A 19,712-nucleotide genomic window follows, 5' to 3' on the forward strand; every position below is an offset into this window, starting at 1 on the left:
GTTACTTTTTGTATTTAATGTTACTTTTTGTATTTAATGTTACTTGTATGCACCATGGGACTGAGAGTAACGCAGTTTCAATTCTCTGTATGTCCTGTACATGTGGCAGAATTGACAGTAAAGTTGACTTTGACTTTAACTTGAGCTAGGCATAGTCATCAGCATATAGTTTGTGGTTTCCCCCCTTAGGTCTCCAACTAACACCTTTCTGCAGCTGAGAGGAAAATAAACAAAATACATTAGGTTCAACATAGGCTTTCAGGCGTTCCATTCGCAACTCTGGTTGCAAATGCATCACAAGAAACCTTTTTTGCAAAGCATAACAAAACACAAGTTGCAGTCTTATCATTAACCACAGGCATGCTAACTACAGGAAGATGTATGCAAATAATTTGCCACATCCTAACACCGTTTCTACACTGGATGCATATCTATTTTGTCAACTTGTCTGTAGCTCCAGGAATGGAAGAAGAAACTAAAATGTAATAATATGTTCTAAACAGGAGTTTTTAAATTTGGGGCAACAAAGTATATCAGCATTTCAACAACTTGCTTAAAAACTCTGTAAATTAAATGAATGTTTCTTGTTTTAAAATTAATGGGTTAGGGACCTGGATAATGGGTTGGGGGCGCTGGCCCAAAAAAGGTTGAGAACCACTGGTCTAAAAACAGCTTATATTGAAGCCAGTCTGCCAAAATGACAAATGTACCACTCTATGATATAAAAGTTTGGCTAAACTGCAGAAGAAGATGCCTGCTTATACATCACCTCCTGTTTAGCCCCACTCTCCGATTTATGTAAGTAGTGTCAATAGCGAGAGGTCAACATAGGTCTACGCTGAAACCACTGTGCAAATCAAAGTTGTGGAAAAACAGCCTTAAGTGGATTAACTTTATTTTTTTTTTCATGAAGATCAATGCCATGTTCTATGAATAATCCATCAGAGCAAGGAAATCTCCATAGCCTGTGTATTGCATATCAATAACTGTTTTTCTGATAACTGCTCAGACTTTATGATAGTTCGAACATATTTTTTGTTCAGCATGTTTTTGTAACAATGTTAAATTTTTGCTAAGTAATAAATATAAAAATCCCCAATGAAGCAATGGTTGTCTTTTTATTCATCTTTAGGTATATAGAGGAGCTGGACACATTTAATAACGACAACAACGTCAAACTGTTTTTTTTTTTTTATCTGCATATATTTTAAATGCTAATTACTCCTGGGATGCAAAGCTGAATTTTCAGCATCATTACTACAATTTTCAGTGTCACATGATTCTTTGGAAATCATTTTAATACACTGATTTGATGCTCAAGAAACACATTTTATTAAAGGATTACCATCACTAGAGTATACAGTCATGTGAAAAAGTTAGGGCACCCTATTGAATTTCATGGTTTTCCATATCAGGATATCATAAAAAAAAATCTGGTCCTTGGCTGGTCTTAAAAATTGGAAAATAAAACCTCAGATGAACAACAACACATGATAAACTGCACCGTGTCATCATTTATTGAACAAAAATAAAGCTAAAATGGAAAAGCCATGTGTGACAAAGTTAGGACACCCTTACTGTTAACATTTGAATAAAGAGGGTAAATAACAGTCAAGCACTGCTAATCAAATACCTTTGATTGACTGATCATCAGCAAGTTTGAGCGCCTCTATAAAAGCATAAGCTTTGGCAGTTTGCTGGTCTGGAGCCTTCAGGTGTGTGTTAACACAATGCCAAGGAGGTAAGACATCAGCAATCATCTCAGAGAAGCATTTGTTGCTGCTATCAATCTGAGAAGAGTAATACAGCCATGTCCAAACAATTTGATGTTTATTTAATTGAATTGAACAATACCACTGGAAAAATATAGGACAAAAATGGCATGTTTAGAAGCCTTGGCAAAGGGAAGCCTCTTCTATCTAAAAAAAAAAACCCATGGCAGCACAGTTTAGGCCTGCAAAGTTGCATCTAAACAAAACCAGTCTTCTAGAATAATGTCCTTTGAACAGATGTTTGGCCATAATGCACAGCGCCAAATTTTATGAAAACCTAAAGAGCACAAACGCCTCATACCAAAAGACAAGCATGCACGAGGAGGGCTGATCATTTTGGGCTTGATTTGTAGCCACAGGACCTGGGCACCTCACAGTCATTGAATCGGCCATGAACTCTGTATATCAAAGAATTCTCAAGTCAAGTGTGAGGGCATTTGTCTGACAGCTAAAGTTGGGTCAAAATTGGGTCATGCATCAGGACAATGATCCCACGCACACCAGAAAATCTACAACAGAATGGCTGAAAAGAATCAAGGTGTTGCAAAAGCCCAGTCAAAGTCCAGAAATCATCCTGACTCAAATGCTGTGGTGAGAGCTGTGCATAAGCAAATGCCCACAAACCTTAATAAACTGGAGCAACGTTGAAAAGAGGAGTGGTCCAAAATTCCTCCAGAACAATGTGAGAGACTGATAAAGTCACACAGAAAATGAATGCTTCAAGTTATTGCTGCTAAAAGTGGATCTACAGGCAATTGACTCATAGGGTGCCCTAACTTTGTCACACATAGCCTTTTCCTCTTGGCTGTATTTTTCTTAAATAAATAATGACACTGTGTGATATGTCATGTGATGACGTTTACCTGAGGATAAACCTGCTAAGGACCAGATAATTTTTTTATTGTCCTGATACAGAAAACCATGAAATTCAATAGCGTGTCCTAACTTTTTCACAGGACTGTATATATATATATATATATATATATATATATATATATATATATATATATATATATATATAAAATAATCACTGATGATGCTTTAAAGTGTTGCTTTAGTAGTTGAAAATTAAATGCACAGGAACAGGGTGACAAAATGAGAATTCAATCTATATTTAAACTTCAGTTATATAATCATGAAATGCATCAGTTGAAATGCACTTTTCAAGTTTTATCTAAAAAGGAAGCGTTCTTCCTTAAAGTAAATTTCAACAAATAATTCATTTGTTTACTTTGACTGCAGAAAGTCTACAACCATCCATCCACCAACTGTTATTTAACATGGCTTGGTAGGCCAGTGAGCGTACAACAAAAAAGGGATTGTTTGTGTTAAGGTCTTAAGGCTTCGAATGAACCATCCTATTGGACACCGAGGTGAAAAGCAAAGGAGAAGGTGGATCGACAACTGCAGACAATACAAGTAACAACTTGGGGAAAGGAGTTGGGTTGCATGCAGAATGACTCAAGTAACACCTGTCAAATGCTCCTGATAAAAGTGAATCAGAATATAAATTCCAACTCCTACTAAACACAAAATCCACATACGCCATTGAATTCGCTCCTCGACATACTACGTCAGCATTCTTTAAATCTCCCAAATGACTTGAAGACATTGCTAGGAATTGTGTGTTTGAACCCTGAAATACAAGACAAGGCTGAGGGCCAGCGTTACCATTTGCTACATCAGAACATCGACATTCTGAGCACCATTCACATTGATTGTTGGTCTCTACACAAGTTCATCAAGAGTTCTGGACCATTCATAGCCTGGAAAAATCCAGACCCTAATCTATTTAGATTAGGGGTCTGGGATCGAGCAATGAAAACTGCCTAACTCGAGGGGCGGCACCAAGCGTGCATTTGAAACTCTAACTGCACGCAATTGGATAACGCCACGACCAATCACAACAATACACGCTTAGCTACCAGCAGAGCTAAATGATGTTTCATTAACAAAGTTCGGGAGAAGCGCGTCAGATGCTAAGCGTAAACATCACAAGAGGAGCCCACTCAAGTCAATCAGCGTTTAAATACAGCTGAGTCACCTCAATTCACTCGATGGTTTATCAGTAAACCTCCACCACCCCATCTTATCACTCTAAGTTCTCGCTACTCCTATTGGGGGGTACTCTGGGTTCGGGCCACTCCCGAGCTCGGAGCCCTTCACCGGACAGCACGCCAAACATGCGCTACTATTCTCCGGCTAATTATATGTAAGCGTGAACTCGTGAACTGATAGATTAAACTCTTGCCGTATCCAGTCGGCAAAACAGCAAAATCGTCCTTCTTGCAAAGGAACGATTCGAGTTTTCGGTTTTCTGTTCCTCTTTTATATGGAAAGCCAAGTCTAACTCGTTCATTGTAGCGACCAAAGCCGTTTCAAACAACTTGTTGTTCATCTGTAGCGACAGCGACCTTTCAAAGTTTACTATATGATTCAGACGTCGCAGTGTGCTGTCATCATCAGCTTAGCTCGCCTCTGGCCCGCCTAAATCAGATACACCGATTTGATTGGTTCCCACAATTGCTTACGTATTGCAGTAACCTACATCATTGCTCGATGCCAGAGTGTCTTGCAGAGACAATTCAAATTGTGCTCTCGCGAGACCTCTGGATTTTCAGGGTAGACCATTCAAGGAACAGTGCAAAATATAGGCAAAAAGGAACAAAGGGTTTATTTTGTGGCACAAGTAAACATGCATCTTCAGCTAAATATCTTAAAGACTTCAACTCTGAAGTAAACAAATTACCTAATGCATTTGAATGTAAAGGGATGATGTTAACTTTACAAAACTCTTTAATGCTTTGTGATGAATTTTAAAGGTCACACAGGCTATCTCCAATATGACAAATGCACATATGATGGTGCGTATTTAGAAAACATAGTTGCATTATCCAAAAACATGACGTGCCTTTAAGATCTAATGAGAGTTTTAGAAACAAGATCGATCCGGATCGTTCCATAGGTTTCAGCCAAACCTGGGCTACCGATTTGATGGAGATTTGCAAGAATTTTCAAGCGTTTTTGACGGAACAAATTCTCCAATGACGCTTCAGGTCTCTTTTATACGTGAAACACTCTTTACAATGACGACATGTGAAAGGTCTTTCTCCAGTGTGGACTCTCATGTGAGTCTGAAGGTTTCCATTAGATGTGAAACTCTTTCCACACTGACTGCAGATGAAAGGTCTCTCTCCAGTGTGAATTCTCATGTGAGTCTGAAGGTTTCCTTTAAGTGTAAAGTCCCTTCCACACAGATGGCACAAGAAAGTCTTCTCCCCACTGTGACTTGTAACATGATTCTCAAGTTGTTTCCCGTCTTCAAAAGTCATTCCACACTGATGACATATAAAACTGTCTTCTCTTGAGTGAAGCCTCATGTGCTGTTTAAGGGTCGCTTTGTGTCCCAAACTCTTTCCACATTGATCACATGTGAATGGCTTCTCTCCAGTGTGACTGTTATAGTGATACTTTAGGTTAAGTTCTGTTGTGAAACTCTTTCCACACAGTTTGCAGGTGTATGGCTTCTCTCCTCTGTGAACGTTCATGTGCCGTTTAAAGCTTCCATTTCGAGCGAAACCTTTTCCACACTGAGGACAGGTGTATGCCTTCTCTGCAGTGTGGATGCTCATGTGGCTTCTTAGGCTTACTGTTGTTTTGAAAGTCTTTCCACACTGCTGGCAGGAAAAGTCACGTTTGGTGTCTGTTTGTTGAGCTCTTTTTTGTGAGGAAGTCTTTTCAGTCTGTGAGCAACTAAATGCCTTTTCTCCAGTTGTGAAATTATGATGTTCTTTCTCTTGCATTTCACTCATTTCTTGACTCTCCTCTTTCATCGCCATCAAGTCTGAGGTAAAAAGAGACAAATGCAAGTTAACAATGGCACAAAACAACAGACATCAAACATTTATGCATGTATGCTGAATCATATACCCACTAAACTCAGAATTTCTTCAACATATTGTTTACTCTTTAATTTGTTATTAGTCAGCATTTAAGCCTTATTGTTTATGCTTATTACATTTATAAACAAACAACTTGCTTTTGGCATCTAGTCATGGCTATATCTCTTTCTACAAATGCGGTTAGATTTTTCAACAACTTGGACTATGATATGTTTCATCAAACATTAGTAAGGAGTGCCACAGGGCTCAGTATTAGGTTCTCTTTTCTTCTTGTATGTTTACCCTGGAAGTGACTGTGCTTATATTTTACTATTATGGCAATGATACTCAGTTTTATGTCCTCTTAACTACACATCACTCTAAATTAACAAAGTGTTTGTATTTAAAATTTCAAATATGAGATGGCTAGTATTTTTCTGTATCCAATTCTAATTCTGACAAGACAAAAGACAAGAAAATTCCACACATGGACACAATCTTCAATGGATGGATGTAACAGTATCGTACACTATTATTAGTTTTTACAATTAAGAAAAACATTCGTCTACAATTAAAGGATTAGTTCACTTCCAGAACAAAAATGTACAGATAATTTACTCGCCTCCATGTCATCCAAGATGTTCATGTCTTTCTTCAGTCATAAAGAAAATGTTTTTAAAAAAACATTTCAGGAATTTTCTCCAAAGTCGACTTTTATGGTGCCTATGAGTTTAAAATTCCAAAATGCATTTTTTTTTTTCAATTTGTACACTTTTTAACCACAATTGCTCGTCTTGTTTAGCTCTACAATGTGAATGCGTACTCTGTGCACTCCAGTTTAATACAGTTAGGGTGTGTCAAAAAATTCCAACTTCAAAAGTTGCAGAAGTACCGACCCAGTATCTACGAAGTGAACATGCAAAGAAGGTCAAACACCCAAAAAAAGTTGGAAGAGAAATGAGATGGGAGTTTTTCGACACAGCCTAACTGTCTTGAACCCGAGTGCACAGAGTAAGCATGCACATTGCGGAGCTAGAGTAGACGAGCATTTGTGGTTAAAAAGTGTAAAATTTAATTTTTTTCTAAAGAAAATAACCGTTTGTTTTACTAGATAAGATACTTCTTCCTCAGCTGGAATCGTTTAGAGCCGTTTGAAGCTGCATTTAAATTGCATTTTGGAAAATCAAACTTGCCGGTACCATAGAAATCCACTATATGAATAAAATATTTTCAAAAACATAATTTCTTTACACCTGAATAAAGAAAGACATGAACATCTTGGATGACAAGAAGGTGAGTAAATTATCTGTACATTTTTGTTTTGGAAGTGAACTAATCCTTTAAGAACCTGGGTGTTATATAAAGAACTTGTTTACACATTAAAGCAATTTTAAACCATTCCAGGGACAAAAAAACAGCTTTACAAAGATTAATTTATATTTAAATTATCTTATTTTTCAATGCAGAAGTAAGCTGTTTTCTAGTAATCTGGTAAACCACCATAGGGAAATAACAAGACGAATAGCAGTAACTAAGTGCAGTAAACAGTAAAACAGTTTGCACTACAAACCATTGTGCTCATAATTAAGATTTTACATTAAAATATTATGGTAAGACACACCAGTTTACAATATCAAGTAGCAAATCAAGCTGTTTTTTACTGTTAAAAACAGCCGAGACCGGATGAGACCGGAATCCAGACACTGTAAATTTACAAAAGGCAGTGCTCGCTCTTAAAGGTTGTATCAGCGATTTCTAGCCTGAAACATAAAGTGTCAAATTCAGCTGACCTTTCATCACGATCCGCTCGCTGCCTGCCCCATAAATTGTCTGTGAAAAAAACGCGTCTCTCTGGTCAGCCTATGGTCCGAGATATGCCAAAAAAACAATCGACACTACCAACCTTTCCACACATAAACAAACAGTGTTCCAACCAATCAGCGTCAGGGGTTTGGTGTTGTGGACTTTCGCTCCGCCCTCACATCCCAGCACCAGTAGGAAAGTCCACAACACCAAACCCCTGACGCTGATTGGTTGGAACACTGTTTGTTTATCTGTGGAATAGTTAACAGCGCCGATTGTTTTTTTGGCATATCTCGGACCCTAGGCTGACCAGAGAGACGCGGTTTTTTCACAGACAATTTATGGGGCAGGCAGCGAGCAGATCGTGAAGAAAGGTCAGCTGAAATTGACACTTTATGTTTTAGGCTAGAAATCGCTGATACAACCTTTAAGGGGAAAAATAAGGTGGACACAGTGAACAGACACAGTAGTGTTTTTTTAACATTTAGGCCTAATCATTACAAATAGACCTTAACTTTTTTTGTAACTTTGTTATATTCTATGCATGTATGCTTGCAATTAGTGTATTGTTCTTTTTTTACTGACTGTTCACTTGCCTTGAATGACGTTTGAACGTTATTAATTTAGGCTAGTAGTTTTTGCTGTGGTATCGAAGTACTTCGATAAAGTGTGATTTAAGCAATAAATCACAAGTTCCATTTGTTACACAAATTTTTACAATTATACAAAAAAAGATATATTTAAAGAAGATTAGCAAAAAGCAGTAAAGGCACGAGTGGAACAACAACATGCAGTATGAGATCAAAGGTGGATTTTGTGTGATTTTGGGTTCACACAAAGTCCTTAAGCTGGTTAAATTTAGCTTTTAGAAATGAAAGGCCTGGAATACTTGGAAAATCATTTTGTTTTGTTGAAAAGTGCTTGAAATTAAGAAGTGATGTGTATGCAGTTTGCACGAACAAGAAACTGCAGGCCCAGTATGGAAGGTGTTTCTTGCAATTGTGAGTTTACGTCTCACAATTCTGACTTTTTCTCGGAATTGTGATACAAATTTGCTATTCTGAGAAATGTTATTCATGGTCTTGCTAACTAATAGTAAAAGCATACTAAAGTTTTCAGAATAAGTTCAGTATAAAGTTGTTACTCAATCAAAACAGTGGACATTTAATATTAGAAATATTGCATTTATTTGAGATTCATCATCTATGCGGGCTAAAAGTTGACATGGGTAGGGTGTGAATAACTATGTTTGTCCGAAAGACCAATGAAATATCCTGTAAGGACACTTATTCTTAAAAAAAAATGTTTCTGTGGAGCTGGACATTTCAACAAGGATGAGCTTTGAGAATGAAAACCAACCTGTTTGTTCCTCAGTATCTTCATGTTTGACTCCAAGTGCTTCTTCAGTTCTCATGTCTTCACTCTCCTCTTTAATCAACACCATCTTGGTTTGCTTCTCAGTATCTTCATGTTTGATTCTGAATGTTTCTTCAATTCTCATGTCTTCACTCTCCTCTTTAATAAACACCATCTTTATTTGTTCCTCAGTATCTTCATGTTTGACCCTGAATGCTTCTTCAATCTTCATGTCTTCTTCACTCTCCTCTTTAACAAACCCCATCTTTGATTGTTCCTCAGTATCTTCATGCTTGACTCTAAATGCTTCCTCAATATTCACGTCTTCACTCTCCTCTTTAATAAACGCCATCTTTATAATAGAATGAGAAAAATTAGAAACTAAATCTCTCAACGCATCTCATCAGCTTTCTAGTTTAATAATCAGTGCACTGGTAAGGGACTTAATAAGAACACAAACTATATAACATTTTATATACTGATTTATTCATGCCATCCACGTTTATTTAGAGGTGGTTAACATAAAAACAAAACATCCTGTTAATATGCTCCTTACCTTAAGTATTCCAAAATATCCGAAAAATATATAAGCAATGTAAGGAAATACATTACAAAATACTTTTTAAAAGCATGCATTTTGTCATCTACGAAATGTATTTTAAAACTATGTAAAAGTTGTAAATACACGTTTGTTTGTTTGTTTGTTTGTTTGTTTGCTCCTCATTGAACTATTTTGACCATCAAGGTGAATCGAACGCTTCCAAGCACTGAATCGTTTAGCGAAGCTTTTGGTTCAGTTGACTCGAAAAGCTCTTCTTCTCTCGTTACTTTTTTTTTTTTTAACTTAATTCTATAAGCTGCTTTATGATAAAGTGAGCGAAATGAGACGCTTCTATTCTGTCTCATGTATGGATGCGCTTTGCTCACACAAAATAACGTGCATTGATGTTAGATAATGTTACGTTCCATAGTAAAGCAATCGTTTTACAATTTCTGATAAAACTGTTAAATTACCTGAACTGTTTGCTTTGACTTTTAACACTTTAAAAGCTTCCTTCAGCCGGATCACAACAGAAGCAGAAACAGGAGCGCAGTCATGTAACGTCATTTCACCACTTCAAAATAAAAGCCTCGCTCACACTAAAATTACAAAAGTCAACAGAAATTCATATACAATGTCAGAAACTTTTTTCTATAACAATCTATAAACATTCTATAAACATTTTTGTTTTATTTTTTTGAAAGAGCTTTATCAAAACTTCAGACTTAGACATCAGACAAACAGTCATTTCCTAACACCAAGTTACTTCCAGCTTAATACCCAGTCTGTCAAATAATAAATATTCATTTGTGAGTTTAGGACACCAGTGCTACCAAGTAAGAAAGTGAATTTTGAGCCCTTAAATCCAAGACTATTTTCTTATCAGCCTTTCAAACAACCAAAAAAAAAAAAAAAAAGAGGCAAAGTTATAGGGGAGAGCGGGGCACAACCTAACACTTTTTGAATTTCGCGGTTTATGTAAATCTACTTGGGGTTCAGAGTACAATATTTATCCACATTATTTTCACACTTGTCTAGTACAAATATATCCCTTTGTTTCATATTTAGAGTGTATACATTTTTCGTTATTTACCTCAAAAGAAAGGAAGTGAAACGTGACAACATGCCCCATAGGTGGGGCACATTGTAACACGACCATATGACAGCTTAAAATGTTATAAAATAGCTTAAAATATACACAAACTAAAATATTTTGTCAGTAAAATACATGTGTTAACTTTTTCAAATGAAGTAATGACGTTTTTTAGAAAAATAAAAATAATCTAATTTTGGAGTTTGACAATGAACACATCGCAACAATGCTTTGAATGGCCCTGATCGCAACACACAGCTGTACAGTAGTTCAAAACAATGTGGACAGATAGATGAAACACATTTAGACATTCAGAAGAACACTCCACTCCTCCACACACAGCTCTCATAGAACACGACACACATAAACGAGCCAAAATGCTTTACATTTCTTGAAATAATAACTTCTGAACATTAAACATTGATTGTCAGCCTTTATTCACCTGTTTCTTGAGGTTTCTTATCAAAATCCTTAGAAGTAAATAGTGTAAACTGCACCGCCTGTGTCAGAGAAAAGCATAGTTTAATAACAGCGGGGCACAGGGGCGCCGCTAAGGGGGGGTAAGTTAGGACGATTCTAAGGGCCCATGCCCTTTACGGTGTGTTCACACGGGGCGCAAGCGTCAACGCTTCCCATTGACTTTGAATGGGTGACGTCAAGCTTTGCCGAAAGGAATTGTGGATCCGTCGGCGGCGCTTCACTCGCGTTGCTCGCGGCAGAAGTTGAACGCCAGTGAAGCGCCGCGTCAGCCAATCAGATCGCTCTATGCAAATACAGTGGCCAGGCGGCAGCCAATCACGTTCATCCTGTTCAAGAGCAGCATTTCATTGGCTGACGCTGCTATGACCATAAACGTCAGCCACGCCTTCCGTTAAGCGTTGACGCTTGCGCCCCGTGTGAACACACCGTTAGGGGCCCCCAGAGATCTGCTTTGGTGTGGTAGGGGGGGCCCAAACTCATATTTTGTCATAGGGCCCAAAATTGCGAGCGGCGCCCCTAGCGGGGCATATTGTAACACAGTGTTACAACGTTCCCCATCTGCGCGACTGGAATATAATACAGGTTAGTGTCTTCTGCTGGTTTGCGAAGCATCGTGAACAGGGATGGAAGAACACACACTGAATGATCTGAGGGATTCTCTGGAAGAGACAGGACAGACTGGAAGACAAGACACAGGGGTAAGTAATAAACTGTAAAAAATTTCCTGTAAATTTTACAGTAAAATACTGGCAGCAGGGTTGCCAGCCGGTTACTGTAATTTATACAGCAGCACTGCTGTCATTTTAATTTACAGCATCATCCTGTATTTCCTGATTTTTTACGTTGCTGCGTTTTTCTTACAGTAAAATACTTTAATTTGTGTATTCTGTATTTGCAGTATTTATTTTCCAGATTGCTGAATATTAATGACTAGCAATTTAAACAATCTATTAATTGTATAAGCTTTAAACAATATTTAACTGCATAAAGTGTTGTATAGTCTGAAACTCAGTACACCTATTATTTAATAAAAACAAAAATAATAATAATAATTTGACACATCTTAATCTTGAAAAACAGGTCCAATTTTATTTAACATATAATTTTATTTAACATCTCAAATTTGCATGAAAGAAATGTCATAGAACAGTGTATTTAGTATTATTTTGAAAATATTGCATGAAAATATTTACTTGAAACATATTACCCTGCTAAATTTTAAGTTTAACCAATATTTAGCCGAAGTTTAACCAACATCAAGTTAACCAACATGGTCATAATAAAATGGTTCTAAATACCACAAAGAAAGTGATGAACTTCATGAACAGTCCAACATAGCCAAACAACAAGGCCTCAAGTGAATCCAGCAAAACAAAAAAGAGAACAGTTCAGCTCCAGATGCTGTTCCTTTCCAGGATGCAAGGAGTGGCTAAAAATATAGAAAAGAACAAAAAGTGCCATACATTAGATATTATTTTTTATAAAACAATGATATTTTATAAAACAATATACAGTCAGACACAGACAGAGGGATGACAGAGACAGTCAAAGGCAGAGAGAGTGATGATTGTTACAGTAAGATCAGTATGATATTAAACAGTAAATTTTTTTTTACAAGTTTTATATTTTACTATACTTTCAAATATAATTTATTTCTGAGATGCAAAGCTGGATGTTTAGTATCGTTACACCAGTGTTACATGATCTTTCAGAGATCATTCTCATTTATTATCAATATGCTGATTTGTCAATGTTATTGTCAATGTTGTCAGTGTATGTTTTGGAGCCTGTGATATCTTTTCAGGATTCTTTGATGAATAAGTTTAAAAGAAGAGCAGTTATATAAAAGAGAAATTTTATCTAATAATATAAATCATAACAATCAATTTCAATGTAAAATACTAGTTTGATAAAGGTAAAAAAAAAAAAAAAAACACGAAAGAATCCTGAAAAAAGTATCACAGTTTATTAAAAATATTAAGCAACGCAATTGCTTCTAACATTGATAATAAATCAGCATATACAATAGTTTCTAAAGGATCATGTGACACTGGAGTAATTAGAAGACTAGAGTATTGATGCTGAAAATTCAGAAATAAATAAAAAATAATTTTGACCAATTAAATGCAGCCTTGATGAGCAGAAGATACTTATTTCAAAACATAAAACCAACTGATCACAAACTTTTGAACGCTAGTGTAGATAAAGGATAAAAGAACATAATAACAGGAAAAAGTTCTTGTTGTATGTGTACTTACATGTCAGTAATTCCACTGAAAATCCTTCGCATTGCAAAGAAGACTGGTAACTTGGTCTCACTTGAACTGGTTTCTTCTGTGCCCTGTCGTTTTAGATGGGTCTTTGCCTTTCAACTTCTTTGTTTCTCTCTCAGGATAAATATCTACAAAACAGTCAGGAAGCAGACAATATGTAATTCACATTGGTTTTAGCTTTTGTACATCTGAATTATTTTCCCTAAAAAACATATATAATCATATCTACATGTAAAATGCAGGTACTCAGATTGTTAGAATACAACTATTACCTTTGAATGAACTCCACAGCTCCGTCTGTCTCCTCCTGGTACCGTTAGTCCAGAATATGTAATATGCTGCGAACAGGCCAGACAGGACAATGGGCTGGATTAACGCATTATTCAAATCATAGTTAGCAGAAAGCATTAACGATACATTAAAACAATAAGCGAATAAGCAAGTTATCAAAGGTTCTAGTACATCTCACTGCTTACGTTAACCGCTTTACAGCACCGTTTAGACACACACATCCTCTGTGAGCGGCTGACCGCGAATTGCGAGCCCTAAATACGCGTTTTATTTTGGCACCCGTGTTAACAGATGGCTGCCTGTGCAAATTTGTTTTACATGATAAAATAATCATGAGAAAGTGTGCTGATCAGCACGACGTCGCCACGGATCACATCTTTTGCCAAGGAAGCGTGTAATTCTTAACGTAGGAACCCAAAGGTGTTACGCCTGTAGCCGATATAAGGCCGGGGAATGTGTGAACTTCCTTCCGCGACTGTGCTGCCGAATCCCCGCACAAGTCTCTCTCATGCTCTGCGGACGGAGGATTCGTTAATCTGCGGTTACCACGAATGTTTATGACACCTTAATATACATATACATATATACATACAGTTACGAAATATGAAAAATAAAACAGAAATAAGACACTTACCACAGTTCTGAATTGTTCTTCTTGCTGCTCCCGAATGTCACCGTTGAAGATAATCCCGCTTCTTTAGATTTGAAATTTACAGCACAATGCTGTATGTTTGCATCAAACCACCGCATGATCCCAGAATGCATTGCGGTTTACAGCAATATGCTGTATTATAAGCAATACAACCCGCTGTTGTAAAATATTGCTGTATTTTTTTTTTACAGCAATTCGTTACAGTGTATGCCGGTAAGTGTAACTGTGAACTCAGAGGAGAGCACAGACAGTCCACTTTGTGCTCAGACAATGAGCGTGTTGCAGTAGGTGTTCTTATATGTTGCTTGATTGGCTGATGATGAGGTGCAGGTGTGGCTGGTTAGTATTCGGGTGACTGAGATAGCTGGGTGAGAGAGGTGGAAGAACCTGGCCGTTCTGTGAGAGAAGAGATGGTGCACCCAAAATAAAAATTCTATGATTAATTACTCACCCTTATGTTGTTTCAAACCCATAAGACCTTCATTCTTTATCTGAACAGAAATTAAGATATTTTTGATTAAATATGAGAGCTCTCTCCATAGACAGCAAGGGTCTTACCATGTTCAAGGTCGAGAAATGTACAAAGAACATCAACAAAGTAGTCCATGTGACATCAGTGGGTTATTCATACTTTTTGTTGTGCAAAAACAAGAGTATCACCACGCATGTGTGTGCTTCGATCTGCATGTAAACAACACATGCATGGTGCTTTAGAATATGCATGCGCTGTGCCTTGTTTACATTCAGAGGAAAGCATGTGCGTGCATCGTGCTACTCTACAAAATTTTGCTCCAAAATGACGCAGAGAATTTTTTTTGCTATATTAGTTTTTTTGTGCAGCAAAAAGTATTCTTATAGCTTTATAAAATTATAGTTAAACCACTGACGTCACATGCACTATTTAGTCTACGTTCTTGGACCCTTCTGGACCTTAAACATGACCCCTGCAGTCTATGGAGGGTCAGAGAGCTCAGGTATTATTCAAAATAACAAGCAACATCTTTAATGTGTAAATTACAGTTCATATTAACCTTGGAAAAACAACAAGAACTCAAATCATTCCAGAAAAGAGATTAAACATTACAAGAAAAAGACAGATGTCTTCATATTCACTCTTACGAAAGGTGCATATCAGCTACACGACAGTATTTGGGCAAAAGTTAATTGCAAGGGTAAATAATATGCAGAATTTAGTTTTTATCAATGTTCTCAGGTTTTTCAGTCCTCCTTTTGTAATGATAGTGGATGGTTTTTTGGAGTAGTGGCAACCCTGCCTAGTATATGTTTGCGCATGTGCAGAGGGTGGGGTGTTGTGGAGATTAGCACAGGTGTGTGTGTGGCGGCATTTCACTTCACTCTTGATGGACCTCTTCACTTTCCATGGACATTTTGGAGGTTTTACCTAATCTTTCAACATTTTTGGCCAGCTTAACAGACGTTTTTCTTGGTTTTCTTGGGTTTTTCTCTCTTCCATTTTTTTCTGCATTTTGAGAGGGATCTGGAGGTTCTGCTTTATGAACGGATCACTTCACTTCGCTCTTGATGCTTCCCTATTGATGGCCCTTCACTTTTAATGGAGATTTTGGTGTTTTTTTTCCAATTCTTTTAACCCCTTTTGTGTGTCTTATGGACTGTTTTCTCAAAATTTTTAGTCCTAATTCCAATATTTGCATTTTGGAAGGGATCAGGATGTTTTGCTTGATGCTCAGATCACTTCACTTTGCTTTGCTTTTTTTGCCCTTATTTCTTTCACACTATTCTTGATACCCAGCTGATCCCTTAGACCAGGGACCCTTGCTCTGCACATTAAATTCAAATTAAGTTGTCCCATGAAGACAATCGGTGAATATAAGGCACAGTACATAGTACATCTCATGGGTTAAGTTCAAATTTATTTTACAGTAACAAAAGAATATGGACCCCTTGTAACTTGAGATTCCATCTATGGGAGTACCGTTACATTTCATCAAAGTTTTCTTTTAGACATAAGTTTTCAGCTCGCAGTTCCTTAACCTTCCTTTCAAGTTGACAGTCTTGGTAGCGTGCATACTGACCTCTTTACTCAAATTGGAGACTTTCTCATACAATTTGTCAAGCAAATGTATTATCAATGGAAATCACATTGTTGTGCATTTCATCCACTTAAGCAGCTTCTGGTTCGTGTCAATGAGTGTAGATGAAGAAACTTTGTTCATACCTTTTGATCTCACTAGATTTTTGGATGGAGAAAAGCATATAGTCCTTGCAAAAACCTCTTCATTGGCACCGATTTCATTCTCAAGATTAATATTCTGTGTTGGCTGATTCCATACAGCCTTCTTTCACGAGGTGACCAGCCAGTGTAGCGCTTTCTTGATTGTACTGATTTACTGATTTTCTTTTTTTTCCCCATGCATAATGCTGACTTTTAATAATAGAAAAGATTGAAATACACTGGGTCTCTTATTTTGAAATTTCTATGCTTCTTCCAAAAACATGACGCTAAAATATGTACTCTTACAACAATCCATAAATCATAGCCTTTTAAGAACAGTAATCACATAAAACCATAGCATTTCTGTTTTTCCGTCCCCAAATGTAAGATCTCTTAAAATATGCTCCTAAATGCATTTTACATTTTGCAAACATCCATTTGTAGTCACAAATACACACCCATCCCCTGAACAAAAAAAAAAGAAGCAAGGGAGTTAAGATTACACCCATGTGTGAGTCATCAGCTGAACAAACCGAAAGTGAAAGATCACATTTCAACTAAATTCTTCAAGGGTAAGTCTGTTTTCACAACAGACAAATTTCACAACAATTACTATTATCACAAACTTTATAAACAAAGATATTATTATTGTTCATATTCAACAATAAATAAAGCAGCATGACATGCATTGTATATTTAATGACGTAGCTCAAATAGGTATTAAGTATGACCCAGACATGTCTTTAAATGTTTGTTAGTGTCTATTTATTTATTCTAATTGGTACTGTTTTCATTATGTTATGAGTTGACTTGTAGTCTGCTGTAACCTAACCTGAAGTAAACTTTATTGTATACAGAAAGAACTTATCTACACCTGAAAACTCAGTTAATCTTTACACTAAACTGTAAGGCATTGTTTTTTCCTCTCTTAATGCAAAATTGAAATCTTTACAGTGACAAAAAAGGCACAAAAATGGGTCTTTATGAGGAGAGAGAGGAGGATGTTGATCACTATCAGAACCAGAGAGCAGCATCTCTAGAGCCAAGCTATGTGAGTTATGCATCCATGAGACAACCCATTTATTTCAGTGATGAAAACGGAACCTTTAACTACAGGTGAGACGATAACCAGTCCTGGAGACATATTATGTTTTAATCTAGTGATTCTCAACTTTTTGAAGGTACTGGACCCTCATCAAAACCATCAAAATACATTTTTCTTATTAACTGATTTGATTTAATTGGTTTTATTTAGAAATATGATGAAAGTTCAAATGTCTAATATGCTAATCAATATATTGTACCTCTTTTTCTTTTCTTTTTATTACTCTACATTAATACAAATTTACTGTTTACTGTGTCATTAGAAGAAAGAGAAAAAGAGCAGCATCCCCAGGGCCCATATATCAGCCCTCTGATCTAAGTGATGGATCAATGACCTTCAAACTCAGGTGAGACAATAACCAGTACTGCAGACAAAAGACAGATTTTACTAACATCAGGGTAGGTCTGCACCAGCCATTCTTATGTTCTTACTTAAGGGGCTAGTAACTACTAGCTAGTTTGTAAACTGCATCTTTACTATGGTTGCAACATTTGATCTTACACCGTGTCTACACCGGACGCGACAGTTGTCGCGCCGCGTCGCAACAGCTAAAGTCTACAGTGACAGCATAATAGGTTCTATTGTATTTTGTCGCGTCGCACCGCGCCGCTCGCATCCGGCGTAGACACGGTGTAAAAGGGATAGTTCACCCAAAAATGAAAATTTGATGTTTATCTGCTTACCCCCAAGGCATCCAAGATGTAAGTGACTTTGTTTCTTCAGTAGAACACAAACAAAGATTTTTAACTGAAACTGTTGCAGTCTGTCAATCATATAATGGCAGTCAATAGTACCAAATCTTTAAGAGTGAAAAAAACATACAGACAAAAACAAATTAAACCCTGCAGCTTGTGACCATACATTAAGGTCTTAAGACACAAAACAAATAGTCTGTGCAAAAAAAATGTTTGATATAAAACTATTTATATCCAGTGTTGGTCATCTTACTTTAAAAAAGTAATTAGTTACAGTTACAAATTACTTCTCCCAAAAAGTAATTGAGTTAGTAACTCAGTTACCACATTGTAAAAGTAATTAGTTACTCAGCAAAGTAACTGTGACGTTGTTTTTTATGTTCTATAACGCTATTACGTTCTATAACATCTTTAATATCAAAGATGTTTATATTAACTGATTGAAAAATAAAAACACTATATACAGTATTATAGAACATTTGGTATTTATTTGAGCTCAATAGATTGCAGCCTGCTATATGATATGCATAGAAATAAAAACATATAAAAAATAAATATTGTGCAAAATAAAGACACACAAATGTAAACTTGGGTAAAAAAAACCAAAGGAAAACCTGGCCATTAGTGCAAATCTCTGTAACTGTATATTAGGCCTACTGCACAATAGTGCCGGTACTTCCAGTTCGCGAACGCTACCTTTGAATTTCCCCGGCTCGTCGCCATTGTCACTCACGCTGTCTTGTGTTGGTAGTCAGAGCGTGCAGTGACTGAGACAGCGTGAGCAGGGCACCGCCCACCCAGCCAATCATCATTGCATTTGCAACGGTGTCATCATCCCCACCCCTGCTCTCTCCAGGCAGCTGATGTGTAGCCAAAGCATGACACCTCGCGCTTTATTCAACCAAATTTTAGTAACGCGACACTTTACATTCTCAGTAAAGATAACGGCGTTGCAACGATGGGAAAAGTAATTAATTAGATTACTCCGTTACTGAAAAATGAACTCCGTTACTAACGCCGTTATACTTAAACGGCGTTACTGCCAACACTGTTTATATCATTATTTACCTCAACATGATCTGCCAAAGTAGATGCACATGCGGAAACAATCTGTACTTGTGCTTATCCTGATTCTAGCAACCAATTAAACACTAAAAGATTACGTTTCCTTGTTCGAACTCATCTGGGAGTGTTGACTTTTCACTGACTACATTGCCACATCATGTTAATGCAAAAAACAGCTTATCAGTTTTGTACACATACACACATGGTTTTTCTACTGGCGTAGGGAATATCACTGTAAAAAAGGCTTATCTTATTATTTTTGTTTTGTTTCTATTCAAAAGTTCTAAAAAGTCTTAAATCAAGATGCATTTACTAGATAGGCAAAAAGATATTTAGTCTTGTTTCCTTGGGAAATCTAAATTAAAAAAATCTAAAATAAGTGAATTTTGCTTAAAACAAGTAAAATTATTACCTCCCAGTAGGTAAGCAAGCCAATTGTTTTGTATGCTGTTATTAATAATAAACTGGGCAGTCCAAAGTGCTCCTGGCACCACTGGTGCATGCTTCAAAA

At 36.8% G+C, this 19,712-nt stretch overlaps 1 protein-coding gene across 1 annotated transcript in view; it reads right to left on the reverse strand.

Annotated features, from left to right (window-relative positions):
* The window catches only part of LOC141333898 (uncharacterized), a 28,138-nt gene extending 18,219 nt beyond the window's left edge, over nucleotides 1-9,919 (reverse strand). Inside the window, exons 1-3 of the mRNA XM_073839058.1 lie at nucleotides 9,827-9,919; nucleotides 8,816-9,164; nucleotides 4,869-5,616 (exon numbers count right to left, since the gene is read on the reverse strand). Of these exons, the coding sequence (XP_073695159.1) occupies nucleotides 4,869-5,616; nucleotides 8,816-9,164 (1,097 nt within the window). The 5' untranslated portion in view covers nucleotides 9,827-9,919. The remainder of the gene's footprint in view (nucleotides 1-4,868; nucleotides 5,617-8,815; nucleotides 9,165-9,826) is intronic.
* Nucleotides 9,920-19,712: the final 9,793 nt, after the last annotated feature.

Source organism: Garra rufa, chromosome 4 (genome assembly GCF_049309525.1).
Source record: "Garra rufa chromosome 4, GarRuf1.0, whole genome shotgun sequence".
NCBI lineage: Eukaryota > Metazoa > Chordata > Actinopteri > Cypriniformes > Cyprinidae > Garra > Garra rufa.